Source organism: Copadichromis virginalis, linkage group LG17, assembly GCF_057382275.1.
Source record: "Copadichromis virginalis isolate Kocher_CV1m ecotype Utaka linkage group LG17, C_Virginalis_male_GT1.1, whole genome shotgun sequence".
NCBI lineage: Eukaryota > Metazoa > Chordata > Actinopteri > Cichliformes > Cichlidae > Copadichromis > Copadichromis virginalis.
Genome location: NC_140634.1, coordinates 2,211,125 through 2,233,809, shown reverse-complemented (window position 1 = coordinate 2,233,809; position 22,685 = coordinate 2,211,125). Strand labels below are relative to the sequence as shown.

General features: G+C 39.9%; 1 protein-coding gene and 1 long non-coding RNA gene across 3 annotated transcripts in view; one reads left to right on the top strand and one right to left on the bottom strand.

The window, feature by feature from the left end:
- The window catches only part of mpped1 (metallophosphoesterase domain containing 1), a 94,386-nt gene that overhangs the window by 5,751 nt on the left and 65,950 nt on the right, over nt 1-22,685 (bottom strand). Inside the window, exons 5-6 of the mRNA XM_085437278.1 lie at nt 11,663-11,778; nt 784-897 (exon numbers count right to left, since the gene is read on the bottom strand). Coding sequence (XP_085293404.1) covers nt 784-897; nt 11,663-11,778 — 230 coding nt within the window. The remainder of the gene's footprint in view (nt 1-783; nt 898-11,662; nt 11,779-22,685) is intronic.
- On the top strand, nt 2,680-4,993 carry LOC146688732 (uncharacterized). 2 transcript variants are annotated; one of them, XR_014916102.1, is made up of 4 exons: nt 2,680-2,720; nt 3,117-3,305; nt 3,676-3,768; nt 4,397-4,993. It is a non-coding gene; the product is annotated as an uncharacterized LOC146688732 (long non-coding RNA). The 2 variants fall into 2 exon arrangements; XR_014916101.1 differs by lacking the exon at nt 2,680-2,720 and having other exon boundaries at nt 3,049-3,305.

Below are 22,685 nucleotides of genomic sequence, written 5' to 3'. Positions count from 1 at the left end.
TGCTGTGGTTCAGGCTGAATCAACCTTTGTCCAACTTGTAAATGTAATTCATAAATTTACCTTTAAAATTCTGTTTTCAAGTCTAATAATTCAAAGTAAAATTATCAGTGGAAATATATTTAAACATATTTGTGCATAAAATTAAATTCTAAATTGTTGATGTTTGGTTTTCTCTCTATTCTACAATGATAGCAGAGTAATGTTGCAGCCACACAGGTTACGTGATGCAACAAAAAAACTTGTTTAAGCTGTTCCTTAAAGGCTGCTTACTATTATTATTATTAGTTAGCTACCAGAAGCCTACTGAGGGGCAGAACTAAGTGCTTGTAAGCTGTTTGGTCTGTAATTTGTGAACAGCCTGCGCTGGTCTAAAGAATATAACATTCAGAGTCCTCTCAGATCTGATTTTTCATTCAAAGTGATTCATTTTCCATCCATTCGCTTCCGCTTATCCTTTTCAGGGTCGTGGGGGGCGCTGGAGCCTATCCCAGCTGTCACAGGGCGAGAGGCGGGGTCCACCCTGGACAGGTCGCCAGTCTGTCGCAGGGCCAACACAGAGACGGGCAACCATTCACACTCACATTCACTCACAGATTCACACCTATGGGCAATTTAGATTAATCAATTAACCTATCCCCACAAACTTGTGGGTGATTCATTTTATATTTTATATTACCTTTAAATTATTGAATACACATAATTTAAATATCAACGTCCATTTAATTGTAGCGTTCATTACTGCATTAAACATAAAGTATTCGACAGCAGTGTAATTAGTCGTACCTTCATGAATGTGGCCAAAAACATGTAATTTGGGCTGAACTCTCCTCTGGACTGTGTTGAGCAGCTCCATGCACCCAACACGCTGCATCTTCTTGGGAACCCAGTCCAGGAAACCTGCACACAGAGACGTGAATCAGATACGCTGCCATGCTCACAAAGCTTATGAAGGTTTGTGGAAAAAAATCTGCAAAGTAATGCAGTTTTTTTATTTTATTTGGTCAGTTAGTTTCACGCCCCAAGGACCTCAACAGCTACAGGCCGGTGGCTCTGACATCCCACCTGATGAAGACCCTGGAGCCAGTAAAACCAAGGAGCTGGTGGTAGACTTCCGCAGGCACAAACATTCTCCACTGCAACCACTGAACATCCAAGGTATGGACATTGAGGCTGTGGACAGCTACAGGTACCTTGGTGTTCATCTGAACAACAGACTGGACTGGACTCATAACTCAGACGCCCTCTACAGAAAAGGGCAGAGCAGGTTGTACCTGCTGCGGAGACTCAGGTCGTTTGGAGTGGAGGGCCCACTCCTGAAGAAATTCTATGACTCTGTTGTGGCTTCTGCTATCTTTTATGGTGTGGTCTGCTGGGGCGGCAGCATCTCTGCTGGGGACAGGAAGAGACTGAACAGGGTGATCCGAAGGGCCAGCTCTGTTCTAGGATGCCCTCTGGACCCAGTGGAGGTGGTGAGTGACAGGAGAACGGCGGCTAAGCTGTCATCCCTGTTGGACAACGTCTCCCACCCCATGCAGCAGACTGTGACAGCACTGAGCAGCTCCTTCAGTGGGAGACTGCGGCACCCACGGTGTGGGACGGAGAGATTTCGCAGGTCTTTCCTCCCCACTGCTGTCAGACTCCATAATAAAGACTTTAACTGATCAAGCACACACATCCATACATATGCAATAATACTAAGTGCAATAATCCTTTCTGTCATCGTTGTATTTTTACTCAGTTGTATATAGTATTTGTATTTGTATTCTATTTTTATCTTATTGTATATTTATTTTATTTTATTCTACTGTATATAGTATTTTATTTTATTCTATTCTGTACAGCTGTGTACTGTATTTATTCTTATTGTATTCTAATTTTTGCCTCATAACTTTTGCACTGTCCACTTCCTGCTGTGACAAAACAAATTTCCCACGTGTGGGACTAATAAAGGTTATCTTATCTTATCTTATCTTATCTTATCTTATAAGAAAATGATGCCCATTTCCATCCACTACCTTTATGCAAGAGCTGGGGTGTCAGCTGTTCTACAGTGGGGTGTATTTAAACCCCTCCAACAGAAGAGGAGACACTGAGGTGATAGAAGTTGAAAAATGAGAAAGATTAATCTTTCTGGTTAACCAGCTGAGCCAGGAGTCACGTAACTTTTACTTTTCTACCAACAACATCTCTGAACATTTAAAAATCACACCAATTGGTTTTTGTTCTGGAGGTTAATCCAACATGATGACAGTACTGTGTGAGCACTGAACAACATGGGAATGCCTTCACAGCGGGGCTGATTCTGACAGCTTTTTTCATTCAGTGCAGTTGTAGACATGCAATAAAAATCTTTGTTTTATTGCAGTTTTTTATTTGTGTAAATAACTAATTGCAATCAAAAAGAAAAAAAATGGAAGGAAATCACTATACACACACTCAAAAAAGTGAAATTTGGTGGTTATTGCATTTACAAGACTCTAACATGTAATTTGAACACAATGAATTTATGTTTCTAAAGTGAACGTAATAAAATCATATAAGATCTACAAGAAATTTACCAACTTAGCGCCTCTTAAATTTATTCTTGTTGATATGACATGATAAAATCTAACAAGAGTGGTTAGCTGCCTTAAAGACTCGCGATATCACAAGATCACGTGAGATTCTAAACAACAAGAGGCAGGAAAGCACATGGTTTGCTTCACGGTCATCTTGGAAAGGTAAGAGTGAATCTATCTTTATCCATCTTGATGAAAATACTTTTTGCACAAAGGTATCATTAGTTTGTCGATTCTTTTCAGTTCTATTTATTCACATTTGTTTTTTTGTTTTTGTTTTTTTAAAATATCTGTTTGTTTATGCCATTCTAGCTAGCTAACACGTTAGTGCAAGAATATAGCACAATGTCATGCTAGCATGATAGCCTAATATGAAAGACTTAGCTACTCCAAATATAGATATTGTTTATAACTTAACCTCTGCACATAAGCTAGTTTGGCTCTACCACAGAGACTGTTGTGATAAATTTACATTTTACTGGTGGGTTGTTGAAATTTGTAAGTTTGTAAGTTGCAACTGATGGACAGTGGTTTATTTAACAATTTATGTGTTTTTAGTACACTGAGGAGGAAAGACAAAACATGAACAGATATGTTTTCCTGTTTTTTAATTTTTTTGAAATTAAATATTTTTCTACTTAATAAACTTGGAGACTTGCAGTTCCCTCCTGTAAAGATAATAAATGTTTAATCTTATCAGGTGGTGAAAGGTCTGGAGAGCTGGCAGGCCAGTTCATCAAATTCATGGTGAGCTAATATTTTTCTTAAAAATTATCACATTCCCATGTTAAAAATGTAATATATTCATTTGTAAGAGACATATAGTTTTGAGACCAAGAAAACATTGCATTCTGATTTTATGTACACATCATCTAAACTTTCTTGAATTGGGGGTATGGCATGATTAAATTAATACACAAATTACAAAACAATATTAAAATGACAGACTTGTCTAAAATGCATAAATACTATTTGAAAAGATTAAGACTGTAAAACAATAGCCTCTGTATTTCTCACAAATTCCTGGTAATTCAACTAAAAGTTCTTTAATCCCACTGCTAGGTCGTTGAGATGGATTTCCCTATATATTTGTTTTTTTCCCCCTCTGTGTATAAAGACTGATGCTGTTGAAATCAGAAGAGAATACATCGCCAAAGGTCTTTGCGTGTACCTGAATGAAGATCCTGAGAAGCTGGTGAAGAATTACCTGGTATGTTAACTTGCCTGTATCCTTAACTAAGGAGATGATCAAAGATAAGCTTGAACTACATACAAAAAGTTTCAGGGGATGGGGTTTTCCTATAAATTACTGGTGGCTGTAAAAAATACCTTTTAAAATAGGAAAAGTAAGAGCTTTAAGTTTCTCACTGGATACTACACACACCATTCTTGAGTGTTTTATACTATCATTATTATAATATCATTATAATAACCTTATTCATACACACATTCATACAAGATTTTTATGTAACATTTACACTTCAATGGATGTATCAGGAGCAACTTGGGGTTCAGTATGTTACCCATTGATAGTTTTAGTATCAGATTAGAGAAGCCAGGGATTAAACCAGTAGACAACTTGCTCTACCTCCTGTGCCACAGTCACCCCTATCACAAGATTTTGAAAGACATTGTTGAGGTATTGAATGAACTTCTCTTGAGTCAGGAAAAATATCGGGCAGTCATTTTTGATTACATTTACATTATTATAAGGCTTGAATGAATAAAGCTTTTAGGTATTTTACATTAATGTAAAACAGATATTTACTTTTAAAACTGTTTGCAATGGACATTAGTGAGAAATCATTATCTTTTTTTTGTTTGTTTTATTGTCACAGGAAGTTGATAACAAGCATCGCCACTGCCATAGCAGAGACAGTCTTTGGAATCTGTGTCATTCGGTCAGAGGGTGCGGAGCCTGGCGATGACCCTCAGGATGTTGTGATTGTTCTAAGGGGGTGGAAGTGATGGGTGAGTTGGGCAATGTAGTTTTTGCAGTGACAATGTTGCTTGGTCTGGTCTATTCACTGAACCTGAGCTACCCTCTGGAACTCAGGTACACCTTTGAGGTCCTGCAGAAGATTCTTATGGAATTAGATGCACACGAACTATCCAACAGCACACAAAGTACAGGTTCTCAAAACACTATTTTCTCGTTGAGAAATGTTTCCATTACAACAGCTACACCATGTATCTGGACCATGAACCTAAAATAATTGCAGATATTTTCTTTTTTGAAAGTGCATCTGTTGACCTTCAAAGTAGTTGTATTAGTCATCGGAAAATCACCTGATTCAGCCATTCATTGTTGTTAAAAAATTGTTTTAACAGGTTAACTTTCCACTTTGTCCACTACTTAACTTGTACTTGCATTTCATGTATTCTTTATACATTATGTGAAATTTGCTATAAATTCAATAAATTGGAGAAAACAAAAAGATGTGTATGACAAATTTTTATTTACCTTTTAGATGTAATAGTGAAATAGTGATGTTAACCAGACTCTAGACTTTGTTAAATGCTCCAAAAAATTACTCTTTAAATTAACTTAAAATAATCATGGAAAGAATTTCCACGTGATTAAATTGCTTTCTATTAGCATTAAAGACTTGTGTTGGAATAACTTAATTTGTATGAGTTGGTTCAACTCAATTAACTTAAGCTGGGACCAAATTTAGTAAATTAGTTGGAGAAAACCTACTGAATTGAGTTGGAACAAAACTCTTTAAGTTGGATCAACACTATTAAAATATATTGGATCAAAATGCAGTAAATACGTTGATTCATCAATCTTTAATTAAGTTGGTCCAACTTGAGTGCATTAAGTTGGAGTAACAGAATTGCATAATGCTAAAATAAAGCAATTTAATCACGTGGAAATTCTTTCCATGATTTTTTTATGTTCATTTAAAAGAGTTATTTTTTTGAGTGCATATGTGTGCAGTCAAACTACCAGAAAGATACTGGAAATTGTATTTTCTGGTTTAATTATGTAGTTCAATACTCCCTAACATCGGAAACTCATTCAGTACTTGTATCCTCACCCTCCCACAGCAATGATCCTTGCTGGATCATTTCACTAATTCATTTAATGTGAGCTTGGTGATGCTGAGTTACATTTTTTGAAAATATAAAACAGTTATCTTTATTTCAAGACATAAATGTTATGAATGCCATAGTATGAAATTTGATGCATACACACTTGAGAAAGAAGCTCTTCTTTTCAAGCTGCTTGTCTAATGGCAAACAACATTACACAGCACTGAAAAAAGACTCTTAAAAAGCAGCCACAGAAAATAAAGATCAATCAAAGCCGCACACAGATGCATACTTCACAGTATGTGTGACAAGGATAAAGCACGGAGTGTATATGATTTAGTGTCTCCTCCGCGACGACGGATGCTGCTGATGCTGAGTCAATAAAAGCATCACGTCAGAGGAATAAAATGACTGAGGACTGCGCGCCTCCATCTTCCCTGCTGTCTGTCGCTCTGCTCAGACAAGAGGACGAACAAAACAAAAAAGGCAACAACGATGAAGGCTAAAGGCTACAGCATCCTCAGTGCAGGAAAATAAAAGTTCTATTAAATATAACTAATGGTTATTGTGATCAGTGAATTCAGATTTTAAGTGTAAAATCATATAAAATGCTACCAAATTAATTTTTTTATCTGCCTTAATGTAAATATGTTTTATTCAGTATGACATGAAAGAGTCTACTAACTCATCAGGGAACAAGGTTCAACGTGAACAACTTCTCATTGGTTCTTTGAAAACATCTTCAAGCTAAAGGCTCATGCAGTATAGCAGATATATAGTACAGTTGTTCTGCTGTGTGTGTGTGTGTGTGTGTGTGTGTGTGTGTGTGTGTGTGTGTGTGTGTGTGTGTGTGTGTGTGTGTGTGTTCACAGCTCCGTCACTTCCCACTGTGTGTAGCAGAAAGCTATAGACACACATGGAGCAATCGTGCAGTGACAACAACGTCATAGAAATCTGTATAAATAGTATAAAGTATAAATTAAGTTTCCCAACAAGTGTAGGAGGAAACAGAAAGCAGTTCAAATAGACTAGCTTGAACAGGTTGTACCCAGCAGTTCCCCGTATCTGCAGAGACTGCAGTCTCTCTCTGTTCAGGACTTCTTGATTTTACATACGAACATGTTTCTCTCCTGCTTACCAACACACTCACTGTTGCTGTGCGTCTCCCTGCGTGCAGCAGAGAGAGCGGCGAGGCTGAGGATGAATCAGGGAGACATTTGTATAGTAATATATTAAATGAAACAAAGGTACACAGTTTTAACGAAGCCACTTAAAGCCACACAGGGACTATTTTCATGGAAAAAAACAGCAAAAAACAAAAACGAAACAAACAGACAAAAAACAAAATTTCCACAGACACAACTTTTTGGGGGATTTTATCCGTGCCTGCAGTGAGACTTGAATTATCAAGTTGAAACAGCACACACAGCTTTCAGGGTGTAGTCGGGGTGCTAGCTCAGGAGGTAGACCGGGTCATCTACTGATGGGAAGGTTAGCAGTGTCCTTGGGGAGGATATTAACCCTGAGCTGCTCTCTGATGCATCCATCGGAGTGTGAATGTGTGTGAATGTGGCATGTTGTATAAAGAGCTTTGAGTGCTCTGGGAGAGCAGAAAAGAGCTATAAAAGAATCAGTGCATATGTTCCAAACATACGACAGTAATCTTTAAGTATGTGTTATTGTGGGGTCGACCTTACAATATAAAGCACCTTGAGGCGACTGTTGCTGTGATTTGGTGCTGAATAAATAAAATTGAATTGATATTTTTAAGAATCTAAGGGTCTGAAGTCGTTGCGGGTAACACTTCAAGCTTCAGGCAAACAAATTTAAATGTCCTGGTTTTTCTTATTGATTAAGCTCCAGCTGGAAATGATGTTTTGGGGCTTCAGGCCACTCAATGCTATAAGTTTAATTGTATAATGGGAGGACTTTTCCCACAATGAAAGCCCCGATACTACATCAGAGGTGCTGCTGATCTGTTTGCTTTTAAAACAAAGAGAAAGAAAGACAGCCTTTATACATTTTTATATTCCCCAGCAACCTGCTCACAGCAGAATTAATGGACCCGCTTGTGCTCAGCAGAGGAATAACGACATCTGTGTACTAAGCTGGCAGTGAATCAGTCATGGTTGTAAAGTGATACAGACCAACTTCTTTACCCTCTAAATCTCTCCACCTGTAAAACACACACACACACACACACACACACACACACACACACACACACACACACACACACACACACGTACGTTTAGGATGGGTTTAGGCATAAAATGCCTTAAAAGTGTAAGTATATTTTTACAAGCCTTGGGAGATGGTGGAAGTAAAGTGAGAAGTTACGAGGGCTTTTTGTGTCTCGGGGTATTTCACTCTAATGTGCTCCTTGTTTCGAAGCAGCTGCTGCTTTGGGCATTGAGCCTGTTTTCCTCTTTTTGTCTCACTTTCTCCCTTGTTCTCTCTGCTGTTAACTTCTTCCTCACAGCCAGATGAAGGGGCCATATTTTTCCTCTCTAGCCGCCGATCTGCAGCTTTATCGCGCCTCATAAAAGACGTTTGCTTTTGCCGCAGTGCGAAATTATGTCTTGCTCCTGCTCCTTTTTGCTTCACCTTCTCATCTGTTGTGTTTTACTTCGTCTTATTAAAAACAATTAGAAAATACTGTAGTGTCCGCGTTTGTGTTCCTTTCCCTTTTTCCATACTACTTTTTTTTTCATGTCATTCCCTCCAAGTCTTGCTCCGAGTATGTGTGTGTGTGTGTGTGTGTGTGTGTGTGTGTGTGTGTGTGTGTGTGTGTGTGTGTGTGTCATGCATTAGTAGCCTGCTGTAGCTGCTCCATATGCCTGTGGCTTATGAGCAGATAGCTGGAGACACTTGGCTAAGCTGAATGGAAAATAAATGGCCGTGTTCGCAGCCGAGACGCAGACAAGGAAATCAATCACACACACTCATCTGAACATCACAGCTGCAGCAGGAGATGAGGTGTGAAAGTGTGTGTGCAGGAGAGAAAGGAGTGTGTGTTTAGCCATATTTGTGATGCTTGCACAGGATGTCAGTCAGCTTGTGAGCTAGCATCTGTGTTTATTCAGACTGCTGCAACACTGGTGTGTAAGAGGATGAAAACAAGTGTGTATGAGCTGAAAAGTGATTACTAAGAAGGCTAATGATCTCCTGTACAGGTAAAGTGTGCTCTCAGGCAGCGCAAGATGAGCTGACTGATCTGTGTGAGTCATCGCTGTGATTACTTTCACCTTTTATGCATCCACTCAATCCAACAATGATTCATCGGGGCCCTTTCCACCACTCTTTCATTTGAAAGGTAAATGAACCATTGACAGAGCATGCTCAAGCTGTGCGTGTGTGCACGTCTACAAAAGCTGTGGATAAATGTCTGCATATACAGACTGTATGGTTTTCTGTAGTGTCTCTACAAGGACTACCGCGGTCAAATTTCATGCGTCGAGCATGTGACACGCTTTCTCGCTGCTCACAGAAAAGCTCAAAGCTGCTCGTTTATGAAAAAAAGAAAAAAGCACAGTTAGCTTTCTTAATCTTAATACCCGACTTGTTCCACATTTCAGCTTCAAATACACTGTATGAGTTTGATTTGTCAGAGGCACACAGGCCTTCCTGTAATGTCATAGTCACATTATGGAAAACAGTGGCTGCAGACTGCAGCACGCCCAAAATAACTGTGACTGTGTGCAATGATGTCTGCTTCAACTGCTCTGTGAACACTTACAGGCAGCTGAGGTCTGACACAAGAGCACTGAGACTGAGTCCATTTCAGTTTCTCAATGCAAAAACCCCCAAACAACAAAGGGCACTGCTGTGTTTTTATTCTGATGGAGCTGAACGAGAGGCTCATAAATAGACTCGTCAGTAAATGCAGCCTGATTTGTCAAAATGTCACCAGAAGCTGAAGTTTTGTTTGCTGCTTTTTGATACATACAGCTTCATAGCATCCACGTGTGTGTCGCCAACTTTTTTTTCAGAAATATCAGCTTCAGGACACAGAGTTGGGCTTGGACAGTAACTCATACTTGTAGTGTAGTTCAGAAGCCCCGAACTTTGTTTATTATTTTCTATTATTGGTTTATTTTTCTTCTTTTTTTTTAAATTTAAATTTAAATTTTAGTTACCGTGCCAATATTCTGTGTATAGATTTATTGTGACCTCTAATATCTTTTGAAATTACTGAGTAATAGCTAATATAGTAAATACTTTTTAATCAATAATAATAGAAGGTTTGTAAGTGTGAGTGATCTGAGCTGACCAGAATAATCGGAGAAAGCGGGCAGAAACCTGCCGCTCCACATCTACAAATCTATAACCAATGCAGCACAAACACATGCGCAAAATAGATCTGTGGAGGCTGAAAGTATGTAGCTTAGTCAGTCAGTTTACCTAGCCTTCTTTCAGTCTGAGACGATCGTATCAACATCAAGTAAAAAGCACAGATAGATAGATGCTTATGGCTCCGCCCCTGTAAACAAAACATGTTGCTCCATGAAACGGCCCCTCCCATACGGAAAAGATATATATAAATCTTATAAAGTTTGTATCTGTCTTGTGTGAAACTTGTATGAAAAGCATACAAGAGTGAAAACAGATATAAGATCCCTTGAAAAATTATATAATGAAACTTGTATGTTTTGGATACTTACTGGAACAATATATGAAAGTAATGAGAAAGTGGCCACTTTCATGAGTGAATCATAGAAGCCTTCTATGATTCACTATATGAAGCAAGCCAAATCTGATGCAAGTTTTTTCTATTTCTTTTCCATATGGGCTGGCTTACAAAGGGCGTGGCCTCTGAACTGACATGATGACATAGTCTAGTCTTGTTCTCCACGATTTCAGTCATCAGTTGTGTTTTCCACCTAAATTTCTAATTTTTGTATGTTTTTCTGGTTCCATGCTATCTCTCTCAGCCTCCTCCTCATGTTTTCTTGGCCTCCCTAATTTATGAAATTTCACACAGCAAAGCTCAGTTTTTCTCCTTCCAACAAGCCGAGATTATGCCGTGTTTGGTTCCTCCTCTCTTTTGAACTGAAAGTTAACAATAAATGGAAAAATAAATAAAAGATTAGGTGAGTTTTTGCGAGTCTCTCCACGCACAGATGTGACGCATTCTGTTCCAAACACATGTGGTGTATTTATCGAACCATCTGTGTGTGCTTTGTCTCAGTGTTCTGAGTGCACCTCTCTCCTCGTTGCATATGTATTTAAGGGAGGGCTGCTCAAATGAAGTAGACAGGTTAACTTCGGCTAATTAAAATATGTTTTCTGCTGGATTTACTCTAGTGTCCATGTCTATTTACACAAGCCAGATCGACTGCAATGAGGATTTAAACATGTACTGTATTAAACTGAACCTTTAATTTACACAAGCAACAAAAGAAAAAAGTAACAGTTAAGCTACAAGATAACTGAATGTAAACAAGTGTGGATTTGAACCTTTGACTTGTAGTCACTGAAGATGAATTTGATCTGTACGGCAGACACAAAACAGACATAAACACTCACACCTTGTCTTTATGTCTTGAATATAAACTTCCTATAGACATTCACGTAGCTCACTCTTGCTGCCCGTGCTGCACTGCTGCAACATGAACAAGTATCCTAACAGGTTGACTGACGAGACAAAAAGTACAACAAACCCAAAACAAGGTGGTGATGATGGTGGTCTGGGGCTGCATCGACGACTTGCTGTAATTGGTGGAACTCTGAATTGTGCTTGCATAACTTCTACCAGGGAAATTCAGACAGAGAACGCCAGGCCATCAGTCCTTAAACTGATGCTCAAGGGCACTTGGGCTATGCAGCAGCTTTTCACAGTCATCATTTAATAACTTCATATTGTACCTGTGTTATCCTTATAGATGTAAAATATCTATAAGATGTAAAAATGTATTTGATGATCTGAAACATGTAAATTTGACAAAAAAAATGATTCCACTACCAAATAATTGCAACTAAAAATGTATGTCAGTAACAGTGTTTCAAATTGAATATCTATGCACATGTGTGTGTGTGTGTGTCAGTTGTAATATGTGTCTCACCCAGTGGAGGGCAGTGTGTGACCAGAATGTCTGTGTTGTCTGGGATCTGGTTCCACTTATCCAGCAGAGCTTGACCTCGCGGCAGGTTGAAGCCCCAGCCGTAGTACCAGGGTTGCCTGCATACACACACAAGAGAAAACAGAGACATCATGCTTTGTCTTACAGCATCCAACAGGTGTCGCAAACCTTCTAGTTCTCCAGTTTTACATTAACAACACTGAACACTGGAGTTGAGCATTGCACTAAACACAGGACCTTTCTTTTTATTACCGGGTGTAAATCAGAACTCGGTCAGTCTAAATTCTACATGATAAAATCGATGAGTTCGATCCCTGGCTGCTCCAGTCTACATGCCAAATATCCTTGGGGAAGATATCCATCGGAGTATGAGTGTGTGTGAATGGTAGCATAGCAAAAAGTGCATGCTTGACTGAGGTTGTGTGAAGTGCTTTGATTGCTCAAAAGGACTAGAAAAGCGCTAAGAACAAGTCCATTTACCATTACCCTGACCTCAATAATCTGCTGGCTGATCGTTTGTTGTAGAATTCATTCTCACAGTTTAATTTAAAGGACCCAGAAAATAAAGCGGAGCTGCTGTCCAGTACATAAGCACCTCACAGCACTGCATTTCCTTTGTTTCACCTGTCTGTATGACCGCTGTATTTTATTTATGTGTATTTTGTATCTGCCACTCCTCAGTGCATGCAAATCACACATGAAGAACTAATCATGGTGAAACACCCTGCGTTATTTGAGCAGAGCTCATTTCTATCATTTAATATCTGCTTTATAGTCAGAGATGAACACTAATAAAGAGGAAAACACATCAAAGCAAGATTTTAAAAACTGCAAAAGAAAACACATTTTTAGTAACATGACCAAACTGCTTCTGCATCGTGGATAAAGAGCATGTTGAACAACTAAGTGCTACAAAATGAGAGGGAGTTATATTGCAAAACAACATATACAGTAAACTTGTGAAATCTGTTGTGTTGAAGCTTCTTCGTGATGACGGTCTACGTGGAGTTTTTCTGATCTATGTAACTTTTGGCACTGGTAGCACATTTGTGGCCCGACCTCTGGAAGCTGTCTGCAACTTTAAGAATATCTCACGAAAATGTATGGAGATCATCAAAGTTGACACGCGATGCTGACCCATTATTCCTTAACAATGTTTAATGATGCTCTGATACGTGTAACCTTGTAATTGTGATGCCCGACCATGCTTGCTTTCAGTCGCTAAACATGCAGTTTGACCTTCGGGACATGAAAGCAGTAATAGGATGTAGAGCAAAGGGATAAATCAAATGGTTTTGAGGGAGATGGGTGAGTAGAAAGATATATTAAACATCTCCTTGCGCACAATCAAGCCTGGAATGCACCAGGATGAGAAGACAAGGGAAAAAAGAAGAGGAAAGCCTTGATGGCTGGGGCTCGTGTCCCTTTACTTTGATAGCGGACGCCTTGGCCGTGAGTGATGCAGAAGAAATTAACATGTCACTTACAATCTGTACTCCGATCCATCTTCCTCGACAACACGCTGCACGCTTGTGTACATGTGTGCAACCGCAGGCGACAACGTCCTCGGCTGCTGCCATGCAACCAACTTTTTATAAATTGCTGAGTGCAGTCACTCAAAACACCAACTTTATCGCTGCGGCCACTGCCGACACGTCTGTGCTCAGTGAAACATCAGATGAGGATTTTTCGGAATAATTTCCGGTGTGTGCCGATGTGTGTGGGCGGGTGTCTTACATGGTTAGGAACTTCAAAGACAGAAAGACAGGACTGAAGATAGGAAGAAATATCTGTCACAATGAATGTTTTCCACCTTTCCCTCTAATTAATAAAGCTAAAAATGGCAGCTTGGAGGTCAACAATGCGGGGACGGCTGGTCAAGCAGATGCGACAGTGCATCATGGAAAATCACCTCCTGTTTCAGCTTGAGTGCGTGCGATTAAAATTCCATTACTTCTTGAAGATCAGAGACTAAACATTTCTGACGAATGATCCAACACTGCCCATGAACACAAGCTCAATAATTTACATGGTGAATATTAAAACACTTGGACTGGCCTTAGCATATTAATGGAGCCTGTGGAATTTAATATTCATGTTGATCTTAACATAGATGTCTCAATGAAAACAGATGAGCTCAGCTATACGATTGATGCTGCGGATTCTCTCTGTGAGGGATAAAGAGCGAGTAAAGGAGAAGACGAAAGAAACCCTTGTGTTAATGACCAGCACGTGCTGATTCAGCTTAACAGCGATAGATAAGCAAAGAGAAAAATTCATGAAGACACTGATAACAAGTGGTGAGATGCTTGGATTGACACATAAACGCTCAAACCAACCATTTTGCTTGTTTTATTAAAATAAAGTACATTTTATGGTGTTTGCAGACTGTAGAGAGGCTGTAGTGAGAGTAGGAAGCTGATGAGAGCCACGAGAGGTGGAGGTATGCACTGGAGTGTCAGTGGAAGCCAGACAGAGTAAATGTGTGTGGATGAGAAGCAAACAGATGGAACGAGTTTCAGGACCCGTGTCAACCAACCACCTGCTCCCTTGATTCAAAGGCAAAGAATGAGACGGCGTCATTGCTCAGAAGGTTGTGTTTTATTTCATTGTTACACCTGGATCTGTTGTTTCTGTCTCTGTGATGGAGTGAAAGCTTAAGTTTAGATGCATCATTAGTTTTTCTTCCATTTTGCCACCATAGTTAAGGAGAAACACTGTTTGAGCATCACATTTCAATGCACTGTGCACAGATTTTAGTGCAGGGTATCATGTGAGACCATAGCCAAGTGTGCCCTACTAGTGTTGTTGCACTAGGGCACCAACGCTGTGCCTCACTGCTGAATGCAGCATCTTCCAAAAGGTGCACATTTTTACTTTAAAAGTCTACATTCTCCATTTCTGATTTGCAGGACACTCGTCAAATTTTCACTGGTGCTAAGTGGGTAGTTGGTCAGTGTTTGCAGAAAAAATGCTTCATCCAAATAAATAAGGGCAACTCTAGAATGGAGACTTTTGTTGCAGCACAGTATAGTGCACTAAGCAACAGTGAAATGCATGGGGGTTAAATGGTGTCGTTAGCATTTTAGCAATTGATGTTTCTGCCTGAAACCCAGCAGGTCTTTAGACTTCCGTGACTGCCCTGATGAAGATGAAGGCAAAGTCTCCTCTGGATGAAAGCCATGTGATTATGCCATCAACTGTTGTAACTTGGTGTGGAATTTAGTCAGTTTTCTACTTTTTTTTTTTTAACTGTAAGGAAAAGAATTAATGCTGAAACTGACACTATGCTTTGCAATATGGTTAGAAGAATATATCATTTCTAGTTTTCTGCATCTTCGGGCTCGTATGACGTTTTAAAGAAAGCAGAAGGAACTGATGATTGATCACTGAGCACCTGTCAGAACTTTTTGAAACATAGTTTGGTGGAATAAAAACTTATAACAAGATTTTCAAAAGGCTGCAAAATTTCCAAAGGAAGAAAAAATCATTATCTCAAATTCGTCATAAAGTCCCTAAAACACTGATGGTCTAGTCTATCATTTTGTCAACGAAGGATTATAGTACCTTTGCTAAAGCACTGGAGCTTGTTTTAATTTGGTACCATCAATCATTCTGTATGGGAAGGTGTCACTCTCTTTCAAACAGTTATATCTCATTTTACCAGCAAACCTCCTCATAGTGTCCACGGTGCCAGGAAAACGTGTCCGTGCCGATTGTAGGCGTCACAGTTACTAAAAAGAGATTATCTCCCGCGAGGAACTGACCGTATCTTCTTTCTAGGAGAGAACCACTCCTGTGTTTGCTGAGCAAACCCGGGAATAACTAAATGTAATTCCACTGATCATATCCCTGCTGCAAAGTGATGTTTTTTATCAGGTAAGAGATTACAATGATACAGGTGATTTGTGTTAAGTTACAGGAGTAGAATCAGGCGTGCGGGCGTAGGGGGAGCGTATTAAAGATTCTGTAGACGTGCTGGGCTGCTGTTTGTTATGGCTTTTACAAGAGAAAAAAGAGGAGAAAACAGATGTTTGTGCTACAGAACTCAGTCCCCAGGCGCATCTTCGGGCTGCGCGGGGGGAAAAACACAACAGCCATGAAACCGTTACTTTCATTTCTCACACTCACACAAACGTTCAGAGCTACTGGCTTCACCTCTCCTAAGGACAAGAGGAAAAGTCAAACTTGAATGCATTTTTGCAGACCTATTTTCACTTGGGTTTTCATGCATGTGTTTAACACTGTCAGTGTATATATTTGTGCATGTCTGTATAACAGAGGGGCCTCAGATATCACCCGAGCGAGTCCACGAATCATTGAATGCCTCTTCTACCTCATTCTCTCTCTTCTTCATCTCATCACGTATCTGTGCCCGTTTCTCCTCCTCTCCTCTTTCTCCTCTTGACATATTACTCCATCTCTCTGTGAATGTGTGTCTCTCTCTCCTCATTTCTCCTCCTCACTCACCTCGTTAGCGAGGGAAACAACCTGCTGCCAGGAGAGCAGTCTGCTCTCTGTGAGGCCACGTTGAGAGGGAATTTTTGAAAAGCACATCAGCAGCGGAGTTATTCTGAGGTCCAGCAGGGAAGAGAGAGAAACAGGGTTTGGAGACAGGTCAGGAGGAAGTAGGACTGTACATCCAACTTTAATTTAAGACAGAAATCTGGCCAAAGGTCAGCGCATTTTTAAGTATCAAAAGCTGGCCCTTGCCAGGTTGGTTATGATTATTGTGATCTGGCCAAAGACATTTGCATATTTAGATTTTTAACAGTTACAGAGCAACAGTAACTGCCGGTGTATCACACGCCTGGACTACAACTGCCCCCTGATACTCCTATACATCCTTACATTTGTCATTCATTGTACATTTTCTTAAGTGCTGGGGCAGCTCTGATGCAAATATCTTTACAGATGTAATGATCGGAAAGCTCACTTGCTTCATTAAAGCCCTCATTGTGCTTGTTCCTTTCAACTGTCGTACACCAATGTTAGCCAAGCAGTTAGTAACAGAGCTAAACCTCTGACACTATGACTGTGGAATATGGAAAGGAGCAAATGTTATAACATCGGCTGAATGGAACTGCACAGCCGTGTCATAACCCTCTATAAATATCAAATTAATATTTCTCACTTAGTGTATCAAAATGCTACTACGTAGTAACACTCAGGTGAAAAACAAATCCAGGTGTGATGGTAGAAAAAAGTGCTAAAAACACATGAACACTAGTCACAATGGAAGTGTTGAAAAGCAAAAGATGACAAAAGGGATGTTGAAGTAAGCGCTGTGTTTTTAAAGTATACAAAGAGGAAGTAAGAACTACAGAAGATTAATATAACGAGGTCCATCCTAATGTTTAACACAGGCCCTGTGCTAATCATTACATGCACCGACACAGTGAAAACACCCAACTGTGATCACCTCTGCTAGATTTAATTAACTACTCACGACTTAACAACCCTAATAACAGCCTTGCAGGCAGGTTGGGTTGGGCCACAGCGGTGCGCGCACACACACACACACACACACACACACACACACACACACACACACACACACACACACACACACACACGCACACACATACACACACACATACACACACACACACACACACACAGGTTTCTCCATACTTGTAAATGCATTCATGCCTGTAAAATTGTGATTTTATTTCAAACCACCTCTGCCTGACATCTATCTGTTTGCCTGTGCTTGCAAACCTTGCTGGGGAAGAAGTGAGCAGAGGGGCGCACATGATCCCATGAGACTTAACAGCTCTCGCAGAGGTTGATTGCAAAGTCTCTACTAAATCATCTGGCAGGTGAGACCACCTGCAGGTAAATTAACACTGGCTGCACCACACAAAGTACTTCTTGCATATGGCATTGATGTAACACAGTTTTTACTCCTAATGACTGCTGGATGCAACAAAAATGTATTAATACAAAATTTTTAAAATGCAATATACAGTTTGATTAGTTAGAAGACACTGTCAAATCTTTGTTGACTACAACATCTCTTACTTTTGACTAGATAGACTGTGGCATTTAAACAATGCTCAGCTGGTACTGAGGGGCTCAGAGTGTGCCAAGATAATATCCCCCACAGCATTACACCACCAGCAGCAGCCTGGACTGCTGAGACAATCCAGGGTGGTTCTGACCTTATCATCTAAATGTTGCAGCAGCAATCAAGGCTCAGAAGAACAAGCAATATTTTTCCAATGCCCTGTTGTCCAAGTTTGGTGGCCCTGTGTGAATCCTAACTTCAACTTCCGGTAGCACTTTCTGCTACAGCTCGGTAATAAAGTGGTAATAGTAAGGTAACAAGGGGGAAACAAGAGGGTAATAAGGTGGTAATCTCTAAGTTACCATTTATGCAATTTATGCAATTGCCAACTAATATCATGGAAGCAACAGTGGTTACAATTGAGTAATATTATGCTGAAATTTATGTAATTGCATAATAAGGGCCCCAAAACTGGGGGTAACAATGTGGAAATAGAGCTTGGTAATAAAGTGGTAATAGTAGGGTAACAAGGAAAAAACAAGAATGTAATAATGTGGTAATTTCCAAGATATTACCACTCAGTTACCTGTGGTAGGTTCTGTGTAATAAGCATAAATAATAATAATAATAATAACAAACAGCCGGATTCCTACTTTCCATTTTGTCCCTGGATAAAGACAAAGAAGGAGTTGGGTGCCAACTGCTAACTTTAGCCACTGTTTGCCTCCTTTTTGTTTGCCTCCTTTTTGTTTGCCTCCTAGATCCATGCTTGCATAAATCAGTGGATTATACCAATACATTTAAAATCAAACCCATATTATAGCTACTGCTGTAGAACTGCAAGGTAAGTAAAACCTTTTTTTATTCCTTTAGTTATATTTAGGACCATGTCTTTTGTAGTTATTAACTGTCACATACTGTCACCTTACACCACTAAGAGAGTAGCTAACAGTAGGTTAGTAGCTAATGTTAGCTTAGCTAATAATACCTAGAGTAGTTCTAAAAACTAAGGTTGGATAAAAGTAAGACTGTCATGAAAAAGCTGATCGTTATTATTGTAAATATGGACAGAGAACAAGATGCGGTTAGTAATACTTTCAATTTTTTTTTTCTCTGACAGTTTTTTTTTTTTTTTGTGAGGAGTTTTTTTTTTTTTTGTGAGGAGTTTTTTTTTTTTTTTGTGAGGAGTTTTTTTTTTTTGTGAGGAGTTTTTTTTTTTTTGTTTCCTGTTCTCATGCTGTTCTCCCATAGGTGTCCAGCCTGAGAAGAGGTCTCTTTTTTTCCTCTTGTACTTTTTCCCATTGTTGTGTAATTTTTCTGTGTTTTCTCTGCAACGCTGCCGATCTCCGACTGTATTCCCATGTGATGTCTTTGTTGTGTGTATAAGTCGGGGGGTCCTATTCCTCTGCGGGGCAACCTGCATATGGCCAATAAAGCATTCAATCAATCAATCAATCAATCAATCAAATAAGACATATATATTTGCCCCAAAAATTAAACACTCCAGTTTAGGTCATGTTTGCAGACCATGTGGTCTTCTGACATGTCATATTTAAATCCACAAACTAAATGCACTGATTCTTATATAGCGCTTCTCTACTCTCCAAAGCACTGTATGCAACATGCCACATTCACCCATTCTCACAAGCACTTTCTTTACACGTAGTGCTTTCTAACTACATTCACACTCCAATGGATGCATCGCAGAGCAACTTGGGATTAGTATCTTGCCCAAGGATACGTGACATGCAGACTGGAGGAGCCAGTGTTTGAACCACCAACCTACTGATCAGTAGGTGACCTGCTCTACCTCCTGAACTACAGCCACCCCAAACCTGTTGGGCAACTTATTGTGAACACTCCATTTGGCTCTGCCATGGACATGGTGAGGCTACATGTGCTTTATTTACCTATCAGCTTATTAGATAATGAAGAAACAGTAATGACCCTGCTTCTGTGTTCAAGAATGAATCCCTTCTCTTACTGACAGTCCCTCAGTGCGCAGTAAGGCTAACTGCAGAAATATTAGTGTGTTAAAGTTCAGTACCTTAATGATGAGGGTCCCTGAAAGATTTAATTTTGAGAAGGCACAAACCCACCGGGATTTAATGACAAATACAACTGCATCATAAGAACAAAACCATAATGGTGATTTTAAAGAATGTTTAGCACAAAGGTCAATTAAGTTCAGTTGAATTTTATCTTTACAGCTCCAGATCACAACACCAGTGACTTCGAGTCACTTTACATCGTAAGGCAAAGACCCTACAATAATACAGGGAAGGCCCAACGATTAGATGACCCCCTACGAGCAAACATTTGGCAACAGTGGGAAGGAGAAACTTCCCGGTTCAGGTAGTGGCAGCCATCTGCCACGACAAAGACACACTATGTAAAAGGGCCAGAAGCTTACAAAGGAACCAGAACCAGATCGTGCCATACATTTGCCTAAATATGTTTATCCCCTCCAGTGGCAGTAATTAAGGGCGCACTCCAGGCACTTTAGTACAATGGACAGTGTCCTGACAACTAGATACTGCACTGCAGGATCGGCAACATTATGCTAGAATAGAAAAAAATGTCAGTGAACATGTTACAGATATGGTCAATAATATGCAAAACTGCAGTGTGCCAAATATATTAACTAACTGTATTTATTAGGTTGATAGAAAACATAATCCGGTGGCTTTAATGTTCCCTTCAAAATCGGTGCTTCAGTTAAGCTGTGTGGGAATGCAATTTGTAGGAGAGAGACGGCTGCGTGCCAGAGCGAACACTGCCATGAAAAAGTTAAACCTATTAGAAACGTCTGTTATGGATTTCATTATTTTTTGACGAGCCTGCCACATCGAACAGCCAACTCAAAAGCTCCGAGTGAGTTATTACATCTACAAGGCTGCGGTATTGATCAACACGCAAAATTATTATAACGTGTGACCGCTAGCATAAGGAATTACAGGCCATTCCAACATGTCTGGAAACGCTTTGCAGAGCAATCCAGGAATTCCTGCACACATTTGTAACCGAAGCTTTTAACGACATAGACAAAAGGACACATTCACAGGAACCTTTATGACATCCCGTTCTAAATTGATTTTCCCTTTGCAGCTGTAACAGCATCCACTCTTCTGGGAAAGTTTTCCACACCTATAAAATTTTTCCCACTCATCCCAGAGAGCAATTGTTGGGTTAGATACTGATCTTGGTGTTTGATGAGACATCAGTCAGGACTTTGCGCAGGCCAGTTAAGTATTTCCGTTCCAACCATCAAACAACGCCTTTATGAAGCTGAAGCAAGCTTTCTTCTCACTGGACCAGGAAAATAATGATACGTCTGTCTTTACACTGTATTAGACTGAAACGTAATATTAAAACGTAAGTCTTAAACGACTAGAATGACAACAATAGTGATAGAGACAAGATAATACAAAGCAAAGTCAAGAAATCAAAGAAGGCAGCAAAACACAATCGAATATTTAGAAAAAGAATCTAATTTTCTTGAGTACAGATTCAGTATTGTGTGTTTCGAAAAGCAGAGGCTCCACCAGGCCTGCTTTCACTCACCATCCCCTCTCTCCTCCCACACAATGGGATTAGCAGTGCTTATTTAAGCTAATTTGACTCAGTCAGTTTTAACTCAACAGACATGGCGACACTCGTGGACATAAGCAGGCATGTGCGCAGAGGCAAAATCTGCACATGTGCTTCAGTGTTCACATAGCCTGTGGTGCTACACGCCAAGCATGCAAGAGTTTGACTTGCTCGGCCCACTCAGCCCAGCGGGACGCCGAGCGACACAGAGGGGGAACAAGTTGTTTTATATGGCGCAAAGAGACAGTTCTTCACGTTAATTATTTATCGTGACTCAAAACCACTGTGGACGCACGCTATTCGATTCCCCCAGTCGTGGACAGACTTTGATGTTTAATCACGAGCAGCACACACGCAAGTCCAACCACCATAGTGGCTTGATCCTCACAGCAGGAACACAGAGAGGCAGAAACAGGGCAGGAGAACAAGAGCCACTGAATGAGAGGATGGGGGGACAGATAAAAAAGAGGACGGTAAAATACACAAATGAAGAGAAAGAAACGGGAATCATTAGTTAATAGATGAGGGCATGATGAAAGAGATAGAGAGAGCAGGGAAGGAAGAGAGGAAGAGAAGCAGTGAGGGAGGAACACAGCGCTAGAAGCAGGATTAGAGATGTGACAGAGACTCGCCTGCAGCATCTTTCTCACTGTCAGAGTGTGTGTTGTGGTGTACTAACACCACCTTACTCCATCCAACACACACACACACACACACGCACACACACACACACACGCACACACACACAGGTGTGCTCAATGTTCTTAAACTGATAGAAAAGCATTTTTTACATTATTAGTTCCTTATGGAGAATGTTAACTTAGAATAGAACAAAACAGCCTCTTATTGTCAGCAAGATGTTCAACGAAATTATTTAAATTATCTGCACATGTACAACTTTGTCATAAAGAAAATCATTTTATTTATCTCTCCTCTGTCATTACCTCAGCCAAACGACTCTTGCTGCCTAAGCCTGAGCAGCCTGTTGGCAAACGTCATGTAATATGACTAATAACTTATAATTTTCATATCAATATATTTTATCCTGGAAATGGCCTTTAATGAAAAAAAAAATCCTTAAAGTTCAACAGAATAAGATTTAATTCCATTTAATTCAGTTGTTGATTAAATTATTATAAAGTGCCAGACAGTCACGTCAAGGAGCTTTACATTGTTATGCAAAGAGCCTGCACTGTTAGAGAGACAACAGTGAGAACCATCAGGAGCAGCATTGGGAAAGTGGAAGAATTCCCTTTAAACAGTAAGAAGCCTCACACTCGGGGGGAGGGGGGCATGTGCTGCACCTGGTTGTGCTGTAATGGGAACGAGGAGACAGAAGAAGGAAAAAATAGAGATGCCACAAACAATAGAAAGGACAAAAATCAAACTCAATAAATACAAGAC